Source organism: Corapipo altera, unplaced genomic scaffold (assembly GCF_003945725.1).
Source record: "Corapipo altera isolate COAL_440 unplaced genomic scaffold, ASM394572v1 50, whole genome shotgun sequence".
Taxonomy (NCBI): Eukaryota; Metazoa; Chordata; class Aves; order Passeriformes; family Pipridae; genus Corapipo; species Corapipo altera.
This window is the reverse complement of record NW_020884889.1, coordinates 11,856,358-11,874,792: the sequence shown is the minus strand read 5'-3', so window position 1 is coordinate 11,874,792 and position 18,435 is coordinate 11,856,358. Positions and strand designations below refer to the sequence as shown.

At 36.7% G+C, this 18,435-nt stretch overlaps 2 protein-coding genes across 4 annotated transcripts in view; both read right to left on the bottom strand.

The window, feature by feature from the left end:
* Window positions 1–3,891, bottom strand: part of UNC13C (unc-13 homolog C) — a 143,499-nt gene extending 139,608 nt beyond the window's left edge. Inside the window, exon 1 of the mRNA XM_027644325.1 lies at window positions 3,310–3,891. The gene's annotated coding sequence lies outside the window, so the exon portion shown is untranslated. The remainder of the gene's footprint in view (window positions 1–3,309) is intronic.
* Window positions 1–18,435, bottom strand: part of LOC113947600 (protein unc-13 homolog A-like) — a 57,165-nt gene that overhangs the window by 5,816 nt on the left and 32,914 nt on the right. For all 3 annotated transcript variants that reach the window (XM_027644331.1, XM_027644332.1, XM_027644330.1), the window contains one exon: window positions 16,925–16,991. In XM_027644331.1, the coding sequence (XP_027500132.1) occupies window positions 16,925–16,991 (67 nt within the window). The remainder of the gene's footprint in view (window positions 1–16,924; window positions 16,992–18,435) is intronic.

Genomic DNA, 18,435 nt, shown 5'->3' with positions numbered 1-18,435 from the left:
AGGGGGAAAAAAACACTCCAGTGTATAAAGAAGGTGGCAGCAGTGACTTTTCCCCCCTTTTACAGCTGACTATATGATGTGTGCTGTCCTACATAAACTTATTTTTAGTCAATACCCTTACTCCAAAAACTGCTAAAATTGAGATGATTCCACCTAATAGTTCATTTCTGTTTAAATGTAGACTACAAAAGGAATGGAAAATGTGTGAAGGGAAAAGTTATTTGCTGACAATATGGGGATTATTGTATTACTAAGTTGGTACCAGACATATTAACTTCTGAGTTAGGCTATTACTTGCATGCTATTATGTCAGATTACCACAAATAAACAAGAGTTATACAGTACAGAATATATAGAGAGTACAGAATAATCAGAACCTATCTAATGTTTTTTAAAAGATAGAAAGCATCAATATACAATTGACGAAATCTCAGTTCTATCCTTAATTTTATCTGTGTTTTAGTAAGGAGAGTTTTTTAGACATTATACACTGAGAAGTGATTTAATTTACAGGGAAGCATAACACATATGTAGAGAATATGTTTGCAGTATACTGAGTATATTCAAAATTTCTTTTAATAATAACATTTCAAACTTTTCAGCAACCTAAACTGGTGTTGATAATAATTCCATCAGAAAATATAATTAAACAAAAAGCCCTCAGTTTTCTTTCAGGTATAGATTTTTAATCCTCTAACTGTACTGGCTTGAGCCTTAGAACAGGCAACACACTGCCCTGAATTAGATCCCTCTTGGATGGAGTTTGCCATGAAGTCTGTGACCATGTGTACACTACACCACTCTACAGCTTTTTTTTGTTTCCTTGGGGTTTTGGGAAGATTTTTTTGAAAGTATTTACAGAAATTCCTGATGAAACGTTTAGATGAAGAGAACAATTTTATATGGGCAAAATGTTACTTGTAGCCCTCTAGATTCCATCCCACGTGTTTTCTAAACTCTAGTAAACTAATAATTACATAACATTTTTAGAACATAAAATTATGAAACAGGCAGCTTTTATAAAGAGGCCTTTCATTTGATAAATGGTAGCAATCATTGAATTTGAAAAATGCCACAAGCACAAACCACTACAAGTACTGTTGACAACAACACACACCAGGATGAGTAGGCACACACAGATAAAAGCCACGCTTGTTAAACATGTGAAAGTACTTTCATTAATGAGGATGGTACATATTAAACACAATTTTAAATTTGTTGCAAAACTTTATAAGGAAAAAAATCTCTGCCTTCTTTGCTACAATATAGTGAGTGATATTTAGATTTACACCTGAAAGTAAGACCCTCTGCTTTAGAGCTGTCAACTGAAGTGAACAACACAAGTGAGAAAAACAAAACCTGCATAAGAACCTTCTTGGGTGCCAAAGAATTTTTATGCTTCAGAGTTGTATTGGTCTCAAAAGTCAGAAGCTGTTATACTACATTCTTCCTAGACTTTCACAAGACTACAGTTAAAAGAAAACTTGGAATTTTCAGTCCTCCTTGATGCTTTAATGAAGTGTGAGATATTCTGAGCTATCAGTCTTCTCCTCCTGAGTAACACTGGAATCCCAATACTTCACCTGAGATTTCCTAAGTGTTTTCACAGCAATATATAGTCATTATGATAATGTTGTGGTGACATCACTACAGCACCAAGCAAATAGATAGTGACAGAAGACCTTTATACAACTCTCCAAGTTGTGTGTATTCCACCTAAAGAAACCTCATATATATTGCATCATGGCTTCTTTCCGTAGGAAAGGTCTTTGAGATGACAGTCAACCATAATTTCTATCATATTACCCTTTACAAAAATAATTTATGATGAACAACACATGTTTTAACCTTAAATTCTACTTTTGACTCTTAGTGCTCTTAACAGCATTCTCTCATTGCTTTCCTCAGTATGTTGATTTAGATGGTAAGAATTACCACTGATTTTTAGAACATTCAAATGTATCAAGTAACCTTCCATTTTCAATTGTCAAATCATAGCTGTGTATTACACTAAATAAAGGCAACTATTTTATATAATCACCACCAGCTTCAATCAGAAAACAAGCATTGTATCACCTTCTCTGTGAAAAATAACTACAACTTCATGGACAGAGTTTATTTCTACTTCAGAAAGCAATCATTGTTACTCCAGTGAATGTTTTTCAGGCATAAGAATTCCTTTCAGCCAACAGTTAACACCAGTATTAAGATGCTGGAATTGATATTAACCCTTTTTGGATCAACATGTTATTAAAAAAAAAAAAAATCATCTTTCTTAAAACTGGGCTACATTCAAATTTGAAATGCAACAGAATGCTGTGAGATGTTTCCGAACTAATGAATAATCAAATAAGCATTACCTAAGTGGGTTTAATACATTCTACTGGACTAACTATTAGTGTCCTTAGTTTAAGAACACATAGCATTATGTTCTATTTCACTTATTACATATAATCTGTAGTCAGCAGAAAGAAAATATTCTTAATAAGACAAAAAATGCAAAAGGAGCCAGGTGACTAAAGAAAGTTAAGGGTTAATGAATACAGTCAGATTTTTATATCTGCATAATTCTTCCTCTTAAAGCAAAATGAACCCTCAATCTCACAGTAAGAAATTAGTTTCAGCTACTATTACTTGGCCTCTGAAATTGCAGAAGGCAAAATGCTGATGTTATCCTCTTGAACCTAAAAAGATGGACAAAAAAGTATAAAATATCTCTGGTGGTTTTTTAGGTTGGGCTTGGGGGAGGTATATGGAGAGGGTATTCTAAGACACAGATTTAGCTGTGGAACAGAATCAAGCCTGTAGTCTAAGCAAGCTGCCTCTTCAAAAGAAAGCTGCAGGGTGTTCATCTTGAAGATTAATCAAGACCCAGAAATACATAAGCATCCATAAAGCTCAATTTATTACTAATCCTGTCACAAGTTAGGAAAAAAGTACTGACATATATAAGAAAAACATACTATATTTTCACTGTGTATTCGTATAACTAATTTATTTATCTTTTTATACCAATTAAAATGTTCCAACTCATTGAGAAATCAAACACCACGCTGTCTTACTCAACTTACATTGTGAAGTTGGTACCTTACAAAATTACCCCCCCACTTTTTAATGAAGTGTTAATTCCAGAAGCCCAGACAATTTCATCAACATTATAGCATTAGAAAGCAAATCAGTTACAAATCAATGCATTGCATTAGCAAGAAGAGTGGGAGGTACATTCAGAATGAAAATACGAAAAGGAAACAAAGGAAGCCGAAAACTGTATGTAGACTAGACACAAAAATAAAAAAAAAGCATACATACCTGGATTAAATTCTTCTTAAAAATAAAATACAAATTACATACCACCATCTTTATATTATTTTCCATTTATGCAGAAACACTGTACACAAATCCATTACTATTTTGCTGTTCTTCCTCCAGCCTTAGAAACGGTACGATACAACGTGAGGCTGCTGCTCAGTGCTCGCACTCAAGTGCAGTCAGGCATGCTGCTAGTCCGCAACGTATCTGCCCGAAATTCCACGGTATTCCCTAGGCAGCGTTGAGTGGGGGGTTTTATCCTCCCTCTCCCATTTTCCTCCCCCCTCCTACAACTTGTGCTAACAGCTGAGAGTAATCATGGTGTTAGCTATTAATTCATTCCGCAGCTCAGTTTTATTTCTCCTCTGTAATAGCAGGGCAGGAGTCAGTGTCCTGCTCCCGTTCAAAACCAACATCAACACGGGAGAACAGTAATCATCCTGGTGTTTTATGTGCTGGGAACTTCACCCACTGCTGTTTTCTCCTGCCACTGCTTCCGAATGCAGCATCCCCTGCAATAGGCACAGCCCTCCTGCGTGGAAAGGCAGCCCCTGTGCTTCACGGATCCAGGCAAATGGGCTGACTGAGAAACCCTGCTCACAGAGGCAGCACATGCAGTGCGTCGTGAGAGCTGGCAGGTGCAACAGTGGCCGCAAGGATAACGGTGGGAGATGGGATCTCTTGCTTGGCAGGGCCATGTTTCAGCCTAACCTTTTATTTATCAGTCTGACATGACCCAGAGAAACAACTGTATAGCTGTTCTTTCAGCAGTGCTTTCATCAACAGCTGATCATTTTTGCTAATGAATCTGCTAAATAGCTTCTTAACACTACCGTCATTCCATGATGATTTAAGGGTGCTCCAGATAATAGGAAACATATCACTCAGCTTCCATAAAAAGTACTTTACATGTTCCCAATTAATACCTAGACAATAGGACTCAGTCATTTCTTTACTGCAACTCAAATAGCAGAATGGATTATTATTGTACATGCAGTGAGTAAATTATCCTGTGCAGAACACATCGGGTGTTTTTTACAAGTGTTAACAGGTTTAGCAGTGCGTTTAAGGCCTTGGATGTATTGATATTTAAAACACACACGAAGAACATGAAGAACTACAAAAATGCATACAGAATGATCCCATATAAAACAATTCTACAAAGTGTACACACAGCCTAAGTGTAAATCTTTCACAAAATGTGTACAGGCATAAAATTACAGGTATGTTATTATCCTCTTTAATCTTGGGAGACAGACTGACTGAAATGACACAACAAATATTAAATTATGTATGTTTCCTGTATAAAAATAAAAACCTCCAAACTCTGGACATTCTGGTAATAGCTGACACATTTGTAACAGAGAAGCTTGTAATACAGTTACTTGCTTAAAAAACGTATTAAGGATACCTTGAGTAAAAGGCAGCACTTAAGAGTGTTTAACGATTTCTACTGATAGTTAAAAGTTATTGGTTGTAGTTTTCACTTTGTCCAATCTTTGTATTATTGTTAGCAATGTCATTTTGGATGCAATGCTTTACATACAATTTATCAATTGAGAAGTTCTCTTACATACAGTTGTAAAATTAATATTTTGGATTTCTTGTATATTGTTGTAAAATAATTATGTACCACTATATTTATTATGTCCTGTTGAAATTAATGCAACCCAGAAATACTCCATTAATTAGAGTTATAGTTAAGAGCCAGATGAATGGATGCTTTGTTATTCAAATCTTATTGTAGTTATTAGCCTGCAGCAATTACTTAATATTCTGTCCAAACTGAAACAAACTGATTCTTCATATCTGCCATGTTGCATGCCAACAAAATATACAATAAAACTTTTATTGTACAATATTGTACAAAACTTCTACTGCACAATAGGAAATATTCCACTGGTATCAATACTCAGTGATACAGTCATAACTACGTGAGATGTATCAATAATCCCTCTCAAAATCAACAACACCACTCATGTAAGGATTAAAAAGGAAAAAACAGGCAACCTAATCAGGCAGGGCCACCCACAACAGATACACACTTGCAACAGAAATAATTATGGGTTGTAGATTAAACAACTGGTCTTGAGACTACAGACAATAAAACCCGTAAATAATGGAACTGTTTTGCAAAAGTATAATGCTTTTTCATTTAATAAAAAAATATGTTTACCAAAAAAGTTAACTCATGACTTAAGATGACCTAATGTCATCTTCAAGGAAGTTCTTAAGTATTGATGCTGTTTATACTAATCTATTACATCACCACATGAAACATTCAACATGTGGAAGCCACTTACTTGATAGCCCAGCACAAGCAGGACATTTTGCTCTACCAGTTGCATCATCTAATTGATATTTCAGAAGGAAATATAAACCCAGACATCAATCCAAAAACCTCCAGAATCAATCGTGACTTATCTTCCCTGGAATTAAAATTCTATGTAGAACTTGCCAAGGTAGAAGAATGCTGACTTCACTTATAATGAGACCAACCAAACAAGAATCAAGTTTCATATATAAATACATACTAATTACCTACTTACAACTGATGTCATAAGAAAGCTACCTTGTACCTCTGTTCAGCCCACCCTCACATAGATATGATGTTAGGAACTTCCTACAGTAAGTCTATGAGCAGTATTAATTGCGTACAGTAACTAACATTCTCACAGTTCTGGAAGCCAACACTTGTAAGTCAATGACTGGAAGGAAACTACAGTGAATCTAGAGGAGGCATGCATGCCAGCCTTTGATAAACTAACACAAAGGAGCAGTTTGCACGTGTGGGCCACAAGTGTTTTTGTGGTTACCTGCCAGTACCCTGACATGTTGATGAAGCTGATCTTAGAGAACCATAGTTTTAAGTATTCCCACTGATTTACTGTATTTCCCAAACATGGTGCTAAAGATTAAACTCCGACACGTAGAAGGAACAGGAGAAATACATGTATTTACAGGTGAACATATACACAATGTACAGAGTCGCAATTTGTTACACAATTCTAGGTAATCCCTGTGGTTTAATGGACAAAAAAGTGAAAACCCACCCAAACCAAACACCATCACCACCCACCCCAAACAAAAACCCCAAATGGCAGCTGCAAGCCTTCATTGAGAAAAGAGTTATTCTATGTGCCTTTTTCCAGGATTACATGATTATGACTTTCAGAGATGATTCTTTGAATTCTTAGAAATAAAATCCCGTCCTCTGAAAATATTTCAGTAATTTATATCACTGTTTTTGCATAATAAACCCGACATGAAATAACATATGACTTTTTAGGTATTATTTGACAATTTCTATTGTTTAATACCTATACTGAAACGCTGACAACGGTAAACTGACAGAACAACTTCAAAGTAATTTATATTTTGTGATGGATTTCACCATGGAAAGTTGGAAAAGCTGTCACAGGGTTAAGCTCTCTCCCACATGACACCTCCCCAGCCTGCTTAAGGGATGGTTATTTCTTCCCTTTTATCTAAGAAAGGACTGTGTCAATTCTTAAACCTAATCAATCAATTTAAGAGAACTCTAATCCTGCAGTTGTTTTAAATCTTGCTGCCGTGCCTGGACCAGGCCGGGAAGGGCCGTTTCCCGAGGGATGCGCCGCTCCCGGTGGCCACGCCGCTCCCCGCGCGCCCCCTGCGGTCTCATCCCGGGAAAACATCCCACACCCACAGCCCTTCCCAACGTTTCTAAAAGCGCATGGAATACATCCTCTCCCTTCCCCCCTTTTTTTTTTCTTTTTTTTTTTTTTTTGGAAGCGCACACACAGAGTTTAAACTCTATTTTCCTTTTTTTGTTCCCCTACGCAATTATTATTTTACTTACTGGAAAGCTCAGTGTTTTCACTAAAAAGATGAGTTTGCAATAAGAAGGGGAAAGAGGAAATAACTGTTTATGAGATTCAAATCTTGGTATTTTGTAATGCACAGAAAGCACCTGTGAGCTGGTTTATCAGGCTGCTATAGAGCACCTAAAGGAAGGGCCCTGAGGAAGCTGAGTGAGGAGCAGCTGAGGGCACTCGGTCTGTTCAGCTGGAGGAGACTGAGGGGAGACCTCATTGCAGTTACAACTTCCTTGGGAGGGGAAGAGCAGCAGCAGGCACTGATCTTTGCTCTGTGGGGATCAGGGACAGGACCCCAGGGAACGGCCTGAAGTTGTGTCAGGGGAGGTTTAAGTTGGACCTCAGGAAAAGGTTCTTCCCCGAGAGGGTGGTTGGGCACTGACCAGGCTCCCCAGGGCAGTGGGCACAGCACCAAGGCTGCCAGAGCTCAAGAAGTGTTTGGATGATACTCTCAGGCACATGGTGTGACTCTTGGGGATGGGCCTGTGCAGGGCTGAGGGTTGGACTTGATGATCCTTGTGGGTCCCCTCCAACTCAAAAAGTCCTGTGATTCTGTGATTTAGATTTTACTTCAGATGACTGTGATAACTTTGCTTTGGAGACTGTGAAGTTAAGACAGCTAAGGCCATTTCTTATTCCACACTAAACCTTTTCCAAATGCTGTTTCTTTGAACCAATTGCTAAGCTTATAAAATTATACAGTTTGAATTCTATTAAGTGAAATAAAACCATACTTGAGTTTGGTTTTTTTTTTTAATATCAAATAACAGGGAACAGGCAAACAATGTAAAAACATAATAACTTTTTGCCAACTGCAAATTAGTAAAAATTTGGCCCTGATTTCAGAAGGAATCATAAGATGGGATCACAGTGAAAAGGCAAATACAGTGGGAATAATAACAATAAAAAAGCTAATAATGCAGCTTTGTACTTTATGCAGAAGAATACACCGATCTTTGCAGAAATTAATGTTAAATGGTCAAGGACTCCCAAAAGAATTATATTTCAGGAACTTTCTTACTGGTTTCTCTTTTATCCTAAAATTGTCAATTATCAGCTTCTTTATTCAAATACTTATTTTTACTCTCTTAAAATTGCATATAAACCTATTAGTGCTATTGACAGGAAAGTATAATGAACTCAGAGTAACATAATTTGCCTGCTTTTTCACGTATGTCCCCATCATACAAGTTAATTTTTTATTATTCTCCCTAAAAAGTAACTTATTACTATCGATTCTTTACATCTTCGTTCCAGGTAAAATAGCCCTTAAAATATGCAAGTGCTGCCTCAGATCTAACTATGTGCATTAGGCTTTCCTGGACCTTTCTGTTTGGGGTCAATCACTACATCCTACTCCCAGCTGAGGAACTGGTGGTTACCTTCAGCCTGGGGGTCCAAGTTTCTATGATCCAAAATCTCCTCACATAAGTACAGGAGTGTGACCTCAGCTGAGGTTTTCTGAGAAAGCTGTAATTACAGTGTGAGCAAGACAAAGAAAGTGGGGTAAGGTGGGTGTTGGTGGTATCAAAGGTAACATCCAGATATGAAGAGCTCTAAAAGCAGAGAGGAGAAGGAAAGAGAACCTGAGAATGGCAATTCAATCTCAGCAAGGATCAGCCCATTTCAAGGACTGGCAGAGAGACCTTTTCCCTGCTTTCTCGGCCCTGTGGAACATGAAAACAGAACAGAAACACTTGGTCTTATCAGGGTGATGCATATATCAGTGATTAGCCTGGTAACTTCCTAATCCTAGCTCTCTGTTCTCCATAATAAGAAAGAATTAGCTGCTCTGGACTCTTCAATCACATTTATCCTGCTTGCAGAGTCTCTTTGCATGTGCGTCCTGGTTTTGACTGGAACAGAGTTCATTTTCTTCATAGTGGTCACTATAGGGCTATGATGTTTTGGATGTGTGCTGAAAACAGCACTGATAACACAGGGGGTTTTTTGTTATGGTGAACAGTGTTTACACAGAGCCAAGGCCTTTTCTGCTTCTCACCCCACCAGCAAGTAGGCTGGGGGTGCACAGGAAGCTGGAAGGGGACACAGCTGAGACAGCTGACCCCAAATGACCAAGGGGATATTCCATACCACGTGACATTATACTGAGCATATAAAGCTGGAGGAAGAAAGAGGAAGAGGGGGAATGCTTGGAGTGTCACTCTTACCCTCCAATTCCGTCCCCCATCCCACTGGGAGACGAGCAAGTGAGAAGCTGTGTGGGGCTTAGTTGCTGTCTGGGCTTAAATCAAATCAGGGTAAACCTCACTGGAACAAAAGTGACCTAGAGAGGAAGAATTACAGCATCTCCCTTCCACAAAACCTGCAGTCATATACTTAAATTCCAGTATATACTTAACAGTGCTACTAACTACAGTAATTAAGAGCTGTTTCAAGATTTGTCAAGAGTGGCAGCAGCACAGAAAGGTATAGCAATAAAGAGCACACCAATAAACTTGAAAAGAAAAAAAAATTATTTGGCAGTGAACTAAAAGAAGCAACCCCATTAATCTGAAAATGGTTAAAGAGGGTATATGGCAAGAAAGTGATGAAGCAGGAACTCTAAGGCAGATGCTGCAAGGATTCTAGAAAATTAGTGCTTTCAATGATTGTACCCACAGTGCTGGGATTGCCAGAGCCAAGAGTTACATCTTTTATCATAAATCTGGAAGCCAAGTAATTTGCTCTCCTGGATCTCTTTTTCCCAAGGCCTCTCTCTCCAGCTACTGCTTAGATTCCATCGCTGTCATTCATTGGCTTTTTAGTGTATGACCTGTCATTGTCTTTGCTGGGATTCTGAGTTCCTCAGTGCTCCATTCGTGGCTGCTCTCAGCTCTCTGTCCTGTCCCAGATCTTCCACTGATATGACTGCAGGTTATCCCAGTATTTCTCTCTCCTCATCCTAGGACTTCTTTCCCTTTCCTGCAACATGAGAGGTACTCTGCCAGTTCTTATAATTAACAACCTCTAACATAATGGATTCTTGCCCTCACAATCCTCACTATTTATCTTCACTGCATTCCAAATGGCAGCTTTTGCCTCCCCAGAATGGTGCCCTTACAAGACAGCCCAGTTGACTCACAGTAACTGGCTTATTTGGCCCGGTGTTTGTGAAACACAGATTATCACTTGTAAACTTTCTCCTATGGGAAACCTGTTGAGTTTCAGCCTTCTGAAGTATTCTCCTTTTAAACGCATCGCCTCAAATGCTCACAAAACACTCTGTAATTCAATTAAAAATATGCACCAGGACCTGTATAATTCCATAGCACATTTAATTAGCCACAGGTTACTAATAAAACCAGTAAAAAATCATTTACCAGAAGTCCAAAGACAATCTGCAAAATGCTATAACATGGTTACTCAAAACAGGAGGAAGAGAAAGAATGTTACAATGATCCCTTTTTGAACTACGAAACAAAGGAGAGAACTGAAGTTTCATTGTGGAAGAGAGCATGTTATATTCCTGTTTGTTGATATTCTATTATGACAGTCAAGAGCAAAAGCTTAGGTTTCTTACTCTCTGTTGTGAATCATTGTATCTCACTTTTTGAAGAGAAAAGATAATTCTTTTTCTGACCTTGCCTAACAGAATCCTCAAATAATGGTGCAGCAGCTCAAAGGTTTCTCCCAGGGTCTATAATTCTTAATACCTTCAATTAACTGAAGAAAGGAATTTTCAATTTTCACATCAATTTAAGAGGTGAAGGCAGGGAATAAATTATAGAATATCTAAACTCACAATACCATAGGAACATCTAAGTTAAAATAAGTCTTCAAATAAGTTAACTGTAGCTTTATTCAGATAAAAGACCTCTCCATTTTTTTTTATTCACAATTGTATCAATTTATAAAACATTTTCTCTCCAAGAAACTTTCAGGGGAAGTAATTCCAGAAGGAAAAAAAATAATCAAGTATGTTAGTGTGTTTACCTAGAATGATAGGAAATAAAAGAAACAAAAGCAATTTGGTCAAAATTGATGGAAGTGTGATTTGATCTTTTTACATAGAATCTATCCTGCATGAAAGTCATAAGACATTGAAGACAAGGTGGTGGAATAAATTTTAACTTAAAACACAATCCAATTATAATTAATCTGAGCTGGATAATTTACAGGGCAGCATAAAACAGCTGTTGTGTGGAAGAAATTGCAAGTTATATTTATTGCTTTTTGTGACTTTCCTCCATGCCTCAGATATGGGAGCTGTTCTCCTGAACCACAGCTGAATTTCTAACCAATTATCTCTACTTAGAGCCGTGCATTCCAGGCTGGAATCAGGGTGAAGTCATGCATGATTTTTGAAGCCATGAAGGAAGATGAATTAATTTCCCATGATCTCCCTGAGGAAAGAATTGATGTTATTTGCAATCATTGTACTCCTTGTTGTAGGTTCACTGACCACAGTTGAGATACACTCTTGAACTCCTGCCCTTAATATGAATCTCCTTTTGCCAAAGTAAACTTTCTAAGCACAACTTTTTGAAAGCCTCAAAATCAACTATGAAGTGATCTTAGAACTGTCAGTCCAATTGCCCCACATCAACCTTTTTACCTTCACGTAAACTCAGGCAGTTCAGACACAAGATAGTCAAGATTATTTTTATTATAGAACTAAGACTGCTTGATATAGCCAATCAATAATTTTCTTCATGTAAAAACTGTGATTTATAAAGCAAAGACATCCCAGAAATTCCTTTGAATCATCGGGTATTTTCATTTTCCTCATGCACCAATTAACCTTCTAATCATTGTCAAAATATCTTCAAGCTGGCAAACCTGCACAGATCCTAAATCCATTTAATTGAAAAGAAAGTGCACCTCAACATTTCTTTGTTTTCGAATTGTCAGTTTGTCGATTTTTTGTTTAAATATTTCATCTTCGAAATAAATTCACAAGACTAAGAAAAGCAGTTTGTTTGCAGCCATTTAGCTCAATCAATATGCTGATTGTCACTTGAACGCAACTTTTTAATTGCATCAGGATACAAAATATCTATTATTCATACTTCAAGAAAAGGAAATAATTGTTTATTTCCACTTCAAGACACACTTGCATACAAAACATTTCTTGGAATGGAGGGTTAAAAAATTGTTCAACTGAAAGATTGATTGAAAAAAACCCCCACAATTTCTTTGGGCCTACTGGAATATTTTAAAGGGAAGTTTTGTGTTAATCTCATAGCCCATGGCTCCTAAAATAAGATTGATTTCTGCTTACCCAGCCCTAAATTCCCATTGCTGTCACTGTGCAATACCTGCCTCAGTATTAGTCTATCAAGTTTTGTTTCTGAATAAGACAGTAAATCAATAGTGCTGACAAAATCAGGCACCTGATAACTTCTCTATTAGTGAGCTTTCTCATCCTGAGCATCACCACTGCATCCATCGTGTAATTCACCACAAATCACAAAGAACAGCATTAGAAGAATCCACAATGAATATTTAATTCTACATAATTAATATTTAATTCTACATAATATTTTTTTAATATTGAAACACACCAATATTTTTTGAATTAATGGCACAATTTGTGGTCTATGGATGTATTATGCTCATTTTGCAAAGTTAGGAATAAGGCATCTAGAGAATATTTGTTGAGGCAAATCTGTACCACTGTCACTGTTGACCTCCAGGCTATAAACCTGGTTAATATAGTGCCACTACTTCACTGTCTTTTGTCTCCAATACTCACAATTGTCAATAGCTGCGGAATCATAGAAAGGGGAACTTACAAGTGTAGCCTCCCACTTAATGTCAACCTCAGGAATCAATTAGTATGCTTTGTATTTTATAAAAAGCATATCCATCTCAGAGATGTGACATTTATTTACTTGAATATATTTCAGCAGCAAAACAGTCTCTATTCCACTTAGGATTAGTAGCTACAGATATAATCAAAGTGACAGACACAACTGAGGTAGGAGGGAGGAAAGGGGAAAATCCACTTGGATTGTACTCATGGTTGACATGGAGTTAAAAGAAAAAAACCCTTTAAGTGAATCTTTTCATAATAATTGCCAGGACTCCATAGCACTCATTTCTAAGCTGTTAGAGAACTAAGGCAACCAAACAAAACCTGTTCACTGTTCCTGATAGTACAGTGAACATGAAACTGCAAGCCAGATAATAGGACTGGGTTATTGTAAAAGAATTATGGTTTGGATTTTTGTTTTTAATCAATATGCAGAAGTGCAATTAGAGGACCCCCCCAGTGTCTTTTTAGAAGTGATTAATTCCTGATATTAAGTTTTCCCTCAAATGCTTAATTCCTCTCCCCTCTCAAATATGGGAAGGATTTCCCTAATGCTTTTATCTTACTATTGCTAGATCTTACATGACTGCAAAAACTTTTAACTATGTCAAGTAGGCATCAAGGCAATTTATTATCTGGAAAGACACACTGGCCAAAACAGTTTGGCACTTTTCCTATCTAGTCAATGTTCAAATAAATATTCATCAGCTACAATGCCTCTGGTGAACCATTGGGCTGTCATCTCATATTTGATCAGAACAGCCTAATTCAGTTTCCTATTTCCATAGATTATCATTAAAAGCATACATTCCAAATATTCTTACTGGAACTTCAGCCATCTGAATATTTTCTATTGCAGTAACAATTCATGTTTGTTCCACCGGTGAGGAAATACCTGAAGGCCATCAACCTCAGCAAATTACATTTCCCCTCCTCTGTTCAAGCTAAACCCACTTCCCTACACTTCCAAGAACAGCTAAAACCTCCCAGAAATTTACTGTTACTTCTCTGTTCTTAAAGGCCTCCAGTGATTGATTCCCTGCCTACAGTCTGCTCCAAAGACTAAAAACCTCCCTCATGGTTACTAAAGGCTGTTATTTCTTTTTCCAGCTCTCTATGGATAGAGAAAGTTCCCTTCTTGTGGGAGTAGTGTCTTACAGTAGTTGCCTACATACACAGATTACTTTCAGTGGAAAATTACTTACTTTGCTTTATGTGTTTGTTTGCCTCCATTGTGAGGCTCTGTGCATATTGTACCTTCTGGAAAATACATCAGGATTGTTTATTTTTCTGATCTTATTGTGCTGCACAGTTTTTTTTTAATTGATGGCCCTTTTTATCCCTAATAATACTTGCAAGTGTGAAGCTTATTTTGATAGGCATTGACAGGGGTTCATCCTTCATGCCTCTCAGATTTTCTGAGCAAACAAAGGCACTAAGTGTCACATCAATTGTGTTATATCAGTGATGAGATGATACCAGTGTACTGTTTCTGAAAAACAGTTTATCTTCAGAAAGAAAAGACAAAGCAAAGTGACCAAGACAATCCACAAGATGTTAAGTGTATTTCAGGCAAAATAATTTTATAAGGAGAAAAAAAAATCTCATTCAAATTAATCTGTAGTTTAAAAGAAAGAAAAAGAAATTCTTTACATTTAAGCAAACTACAAATCTGATGTAACAGGTGATCAGACCCTACATTTTGTTTTGCTTTGTGCAATATCTCTTAATGTGTGCATAGGCCCAGGAAAATCAAGAGCTTACCTGAGTAAAATGCTAGCATGTAACCTTGTATTATATACGCATCCATACTTTTCACTTTAAAAAGTCATTAATTAGGAATAGCATTAGAATGAAATTCTAACCAATATTCAACACTAGACACATGCTTTGTGCAGGAATCATGACAAGAGCACAAACTACGCAACTGAAAATACGAAAGTTGTCCATTTCCTCTTATTCCTTTTTCCAATTGGGATGGAAAAATCTTAACACAATCTTTAGTTATATAGCATTAGAATGATTTAAATACTTTTTAGGTTAAGGTTTTCTCCTCTCTGAGGTCTACTTCTATCTCTGCAAGACAACTCAGTCCTTCAAGAACTGTGTTTTCATAGTCTCCAATGTCCCAGATTTCTACTAAATTTACAACTAGAAGCATATGAAGAACCAAGTTTAATACATGGCTTATAATGAAACAGTAACTTGAGATTTAAATGGCCCTTTAAGTATTTATAGAAATTTTCCTCTTCAAAGAGTTCTAAGTGAGGTAAATATTTACACATCCCATCCCACCTAATCTTCAAATTCTTTAAAGACTTACAATAACTTTGCCACCATCATGCAGCCCCAAACTGATGCTACACTAACTGCTGAGCAATCTGCTCTTATTTCAGTGCACTGAGATATTTTGACAACTTTGCTAAAGAAAAACTTCAATGGCACAGTGACAAACCAAAATTCCAGCTCATACATATTAACTTGCTTACTTAACCATCTTCTAAATGCTGACCTCAAAATTACTTTGAAGAACTGTAGTGGGAAGTGCAATAATAATATCCCTTTATTCAAATACTTCTTTTAACATTTGAACAAAATGCAGCTGACTCATCAAGTCATAAAGTTGCTGACCATATGACATAAGTAATTTGGTTTTAAACTCAGAAATGAATGTATCCCACTGAGTGGGCAACTAAACACACACTAAAGGATGGTTCTTCCCAGAAGAATTTTTGAATGAGCATCTTAAAACTACTGCAAACTCTCTCTACAAAACAAAACTGGATTATTTAACATATCCAACTCTTGTGTTTGATGTCAGTTAGACCAGGACTTTTTGTTCTGTCTTCCTCCTACAGTGAGATAACATTTGGCATAAAAGAAAGAAGAGATCAAACCAGTGACAGACCCAGTAAGATGCACAAACTGAGATCATGTGAATCAGATAAGTATTTTTCCCATGACACCTCAGTATAAACAAAATTTTCCCCGTGCTTTTCACACAGGCACAGTCTATGGATTATCACAAAGGCAAGAGAATTCAGTAAAAAATAAATAGGACTTGCCTCCCGAAAGAACAGGAAAAAAAACCAGCTCAAAATAAACTGATGAAGGTGCATCTTGGATGGAGTTTGACTCATTTTTACTATAAACAGGTTTGGCTTTACCATGAAACCATAGAAGTGACATTTTACAGCACACTACCTGAGAATAAGCAGTATTTCCAAAAGGCCTACACACAAATGAAACAGGAAGATAAGTCCATGACTCTTTAGTTTTTTGGTAGGTCACTGGACACACTAAGGACATAACTGCAGTGTTTCTCAAAGTTATCAACAATAGTTTTGCAGGCTGGAAGACTGGTCAAAAAACTGATGACATCTGAATTCCCAACCATTGTGGTGAGGTCGTGGTTTGTACAGTTTAAGAACAACAGTGAGATAGAAAATACTTGGCACTGTTATTGACCACATAAACAGATGAAGAAATAGTAATAATTTCTCTTTATTATCACATCTAATTAAAAAAAAAAAAACCACCTATTTAGGCAGTAGTATCATCAGTAGAACTTAAAAGATTTTTTTTTTCTAGGAAAAAATATTATTAAAACAATTTTTATTAAATATTATTGAAGTACTGATGTTTCTCAATATCAAAAATTATTCAAAAAAAGATGTCTGAGATTATCAATTCTGGATTAACACTCAATATAGATAAGATGGCCAATCTACAATCACTCCTAATGCATCTAAAGTTTCAGAATCTTGTCCTCTTTCTGTTTCAAAAGTCAAAAATCCTGAGGTAAGGGAACAACATGGATTTAAGAACCAATGGAAGGAACTGTCTCTACAATCAGAAACTCAGCAGTCACATCCTCAGGTCCTGCTGTAACTAAGTAGCAGTTTATATGAACTAGAAACCCTATACCAAATTCTTCTTCAAACCTAGGAAATTTTTTGAATTACAGTAACACATCAGTAGTTTTAAGAACTCTTCTTACCTTCTGAATAGCCCTGGCCCATCGTGCTTTTGCAAAGTTACCTCCATCACCTTGGAATGTATTTCTCCTGGAGAAAGGGAGGGGAAAAATAGTCAGAACAGCAAAACATGAAAAGAAATAATTAAAAGAGCTCTTTGATTCACTTGCCCATAGTGGGTCAAAGTTAGATAGCTCCATCATCCATTTCTTCTGTATATAGTATTGTCTATATCCTAGAATATATTAGCTCTGTGGAAGTTATTCTTGACATCAAGTTATGGAAGCTTATCCTCGTAATTTGCATAAGGGTAACTTTACACTCAGCAGGATGTGCTGGTTTTGGCTGATCCAAATTTCACACTCTCTTATCCTCTGACTCAATATGAGCTGTTTAGTAAGGACTGTTTCAGTGAATGGTTTGCTTTGTCAATATCAAATTCAAACAAGTTGTGGAAAATAATGGAGGAAAGCACTTTATTATGATCTATTTAGGCCTCAACATGGAAAATTTATTTATTTATATCTGATGAATGACAGGAGACCATGAGCTAAATCAACAGTTTTTGCAGAGATGATCAGGTTGAAAATCATCAACTAATGCATTTTTAACATTACTTCAGTCTACTTTCAACTCCAGTCCACTTTTTCCAAAAGGCAAATAAAAGCATCAGTCTAAGAAAATCTGATTACTGTTACAAACAGCTTTGTTTCTCTTGTAGGTTTTGAATGTTAAAATACTGAAGTTGATTTTTTAAAAAAGTTTGATAATTAATAATTGTCTTATTTTTGCCAGACTTGAAGATAAGGGTAGAAAAACGTATTTTTTTCCCCACATTTACCTGTTTATTTCCAAATACTGTGCCACTCTCTACTTAGGCAGTTGGTTGATAAAAGAAAGCAGAATGTATACAATAAAGAGTCCCTTGACCTGATGGTGATTTGACTGTAAAGTGAGATCACAGCACACATATAGTTGATATACAGAGAAAAAAATAAGCAGACACTAGACAGTAACTAAAGCAAAACACATGGAAGTATTTTTATATGCTGATTTTCTCTGCTGTAACAAAATACTAAACTGCATTCTGCAACAATTCAGATATACTCAAGCAGAGAAGACTGGCTCACACTATCATCTTTGGATTACAGGGGGTTCCCTGAAATCTGAGTTCACTGGCTTGGAATGACTTGATTCCTGTTCCTCATACTATTATCAGGGTATAACAGACCATTGGCAAAGGAATATATTTCCAATTATAGCAGCTCATAAATCAGGATTACAAGGTCTTTTGCATCAAATGGCAGGAGGAGAAGGGGAAAACAACAACAGCAAAAAAAACCCCAAACCACCAAGAGAGAGGGAAAAAAAAAAAAGGAAATCTTTGAATTTCCTCAGTAAAGGCATTTCCTTCTGAGGCACAGAGTGAGTGCTACCACAAGTCTTTGCAAACTGAATTAAAGGAGTTACTGAGAAACAACATTACACAAAACCAGAAAACCGCAGCCCCCCCTCCCCCCCCCAAAAAAAGCCA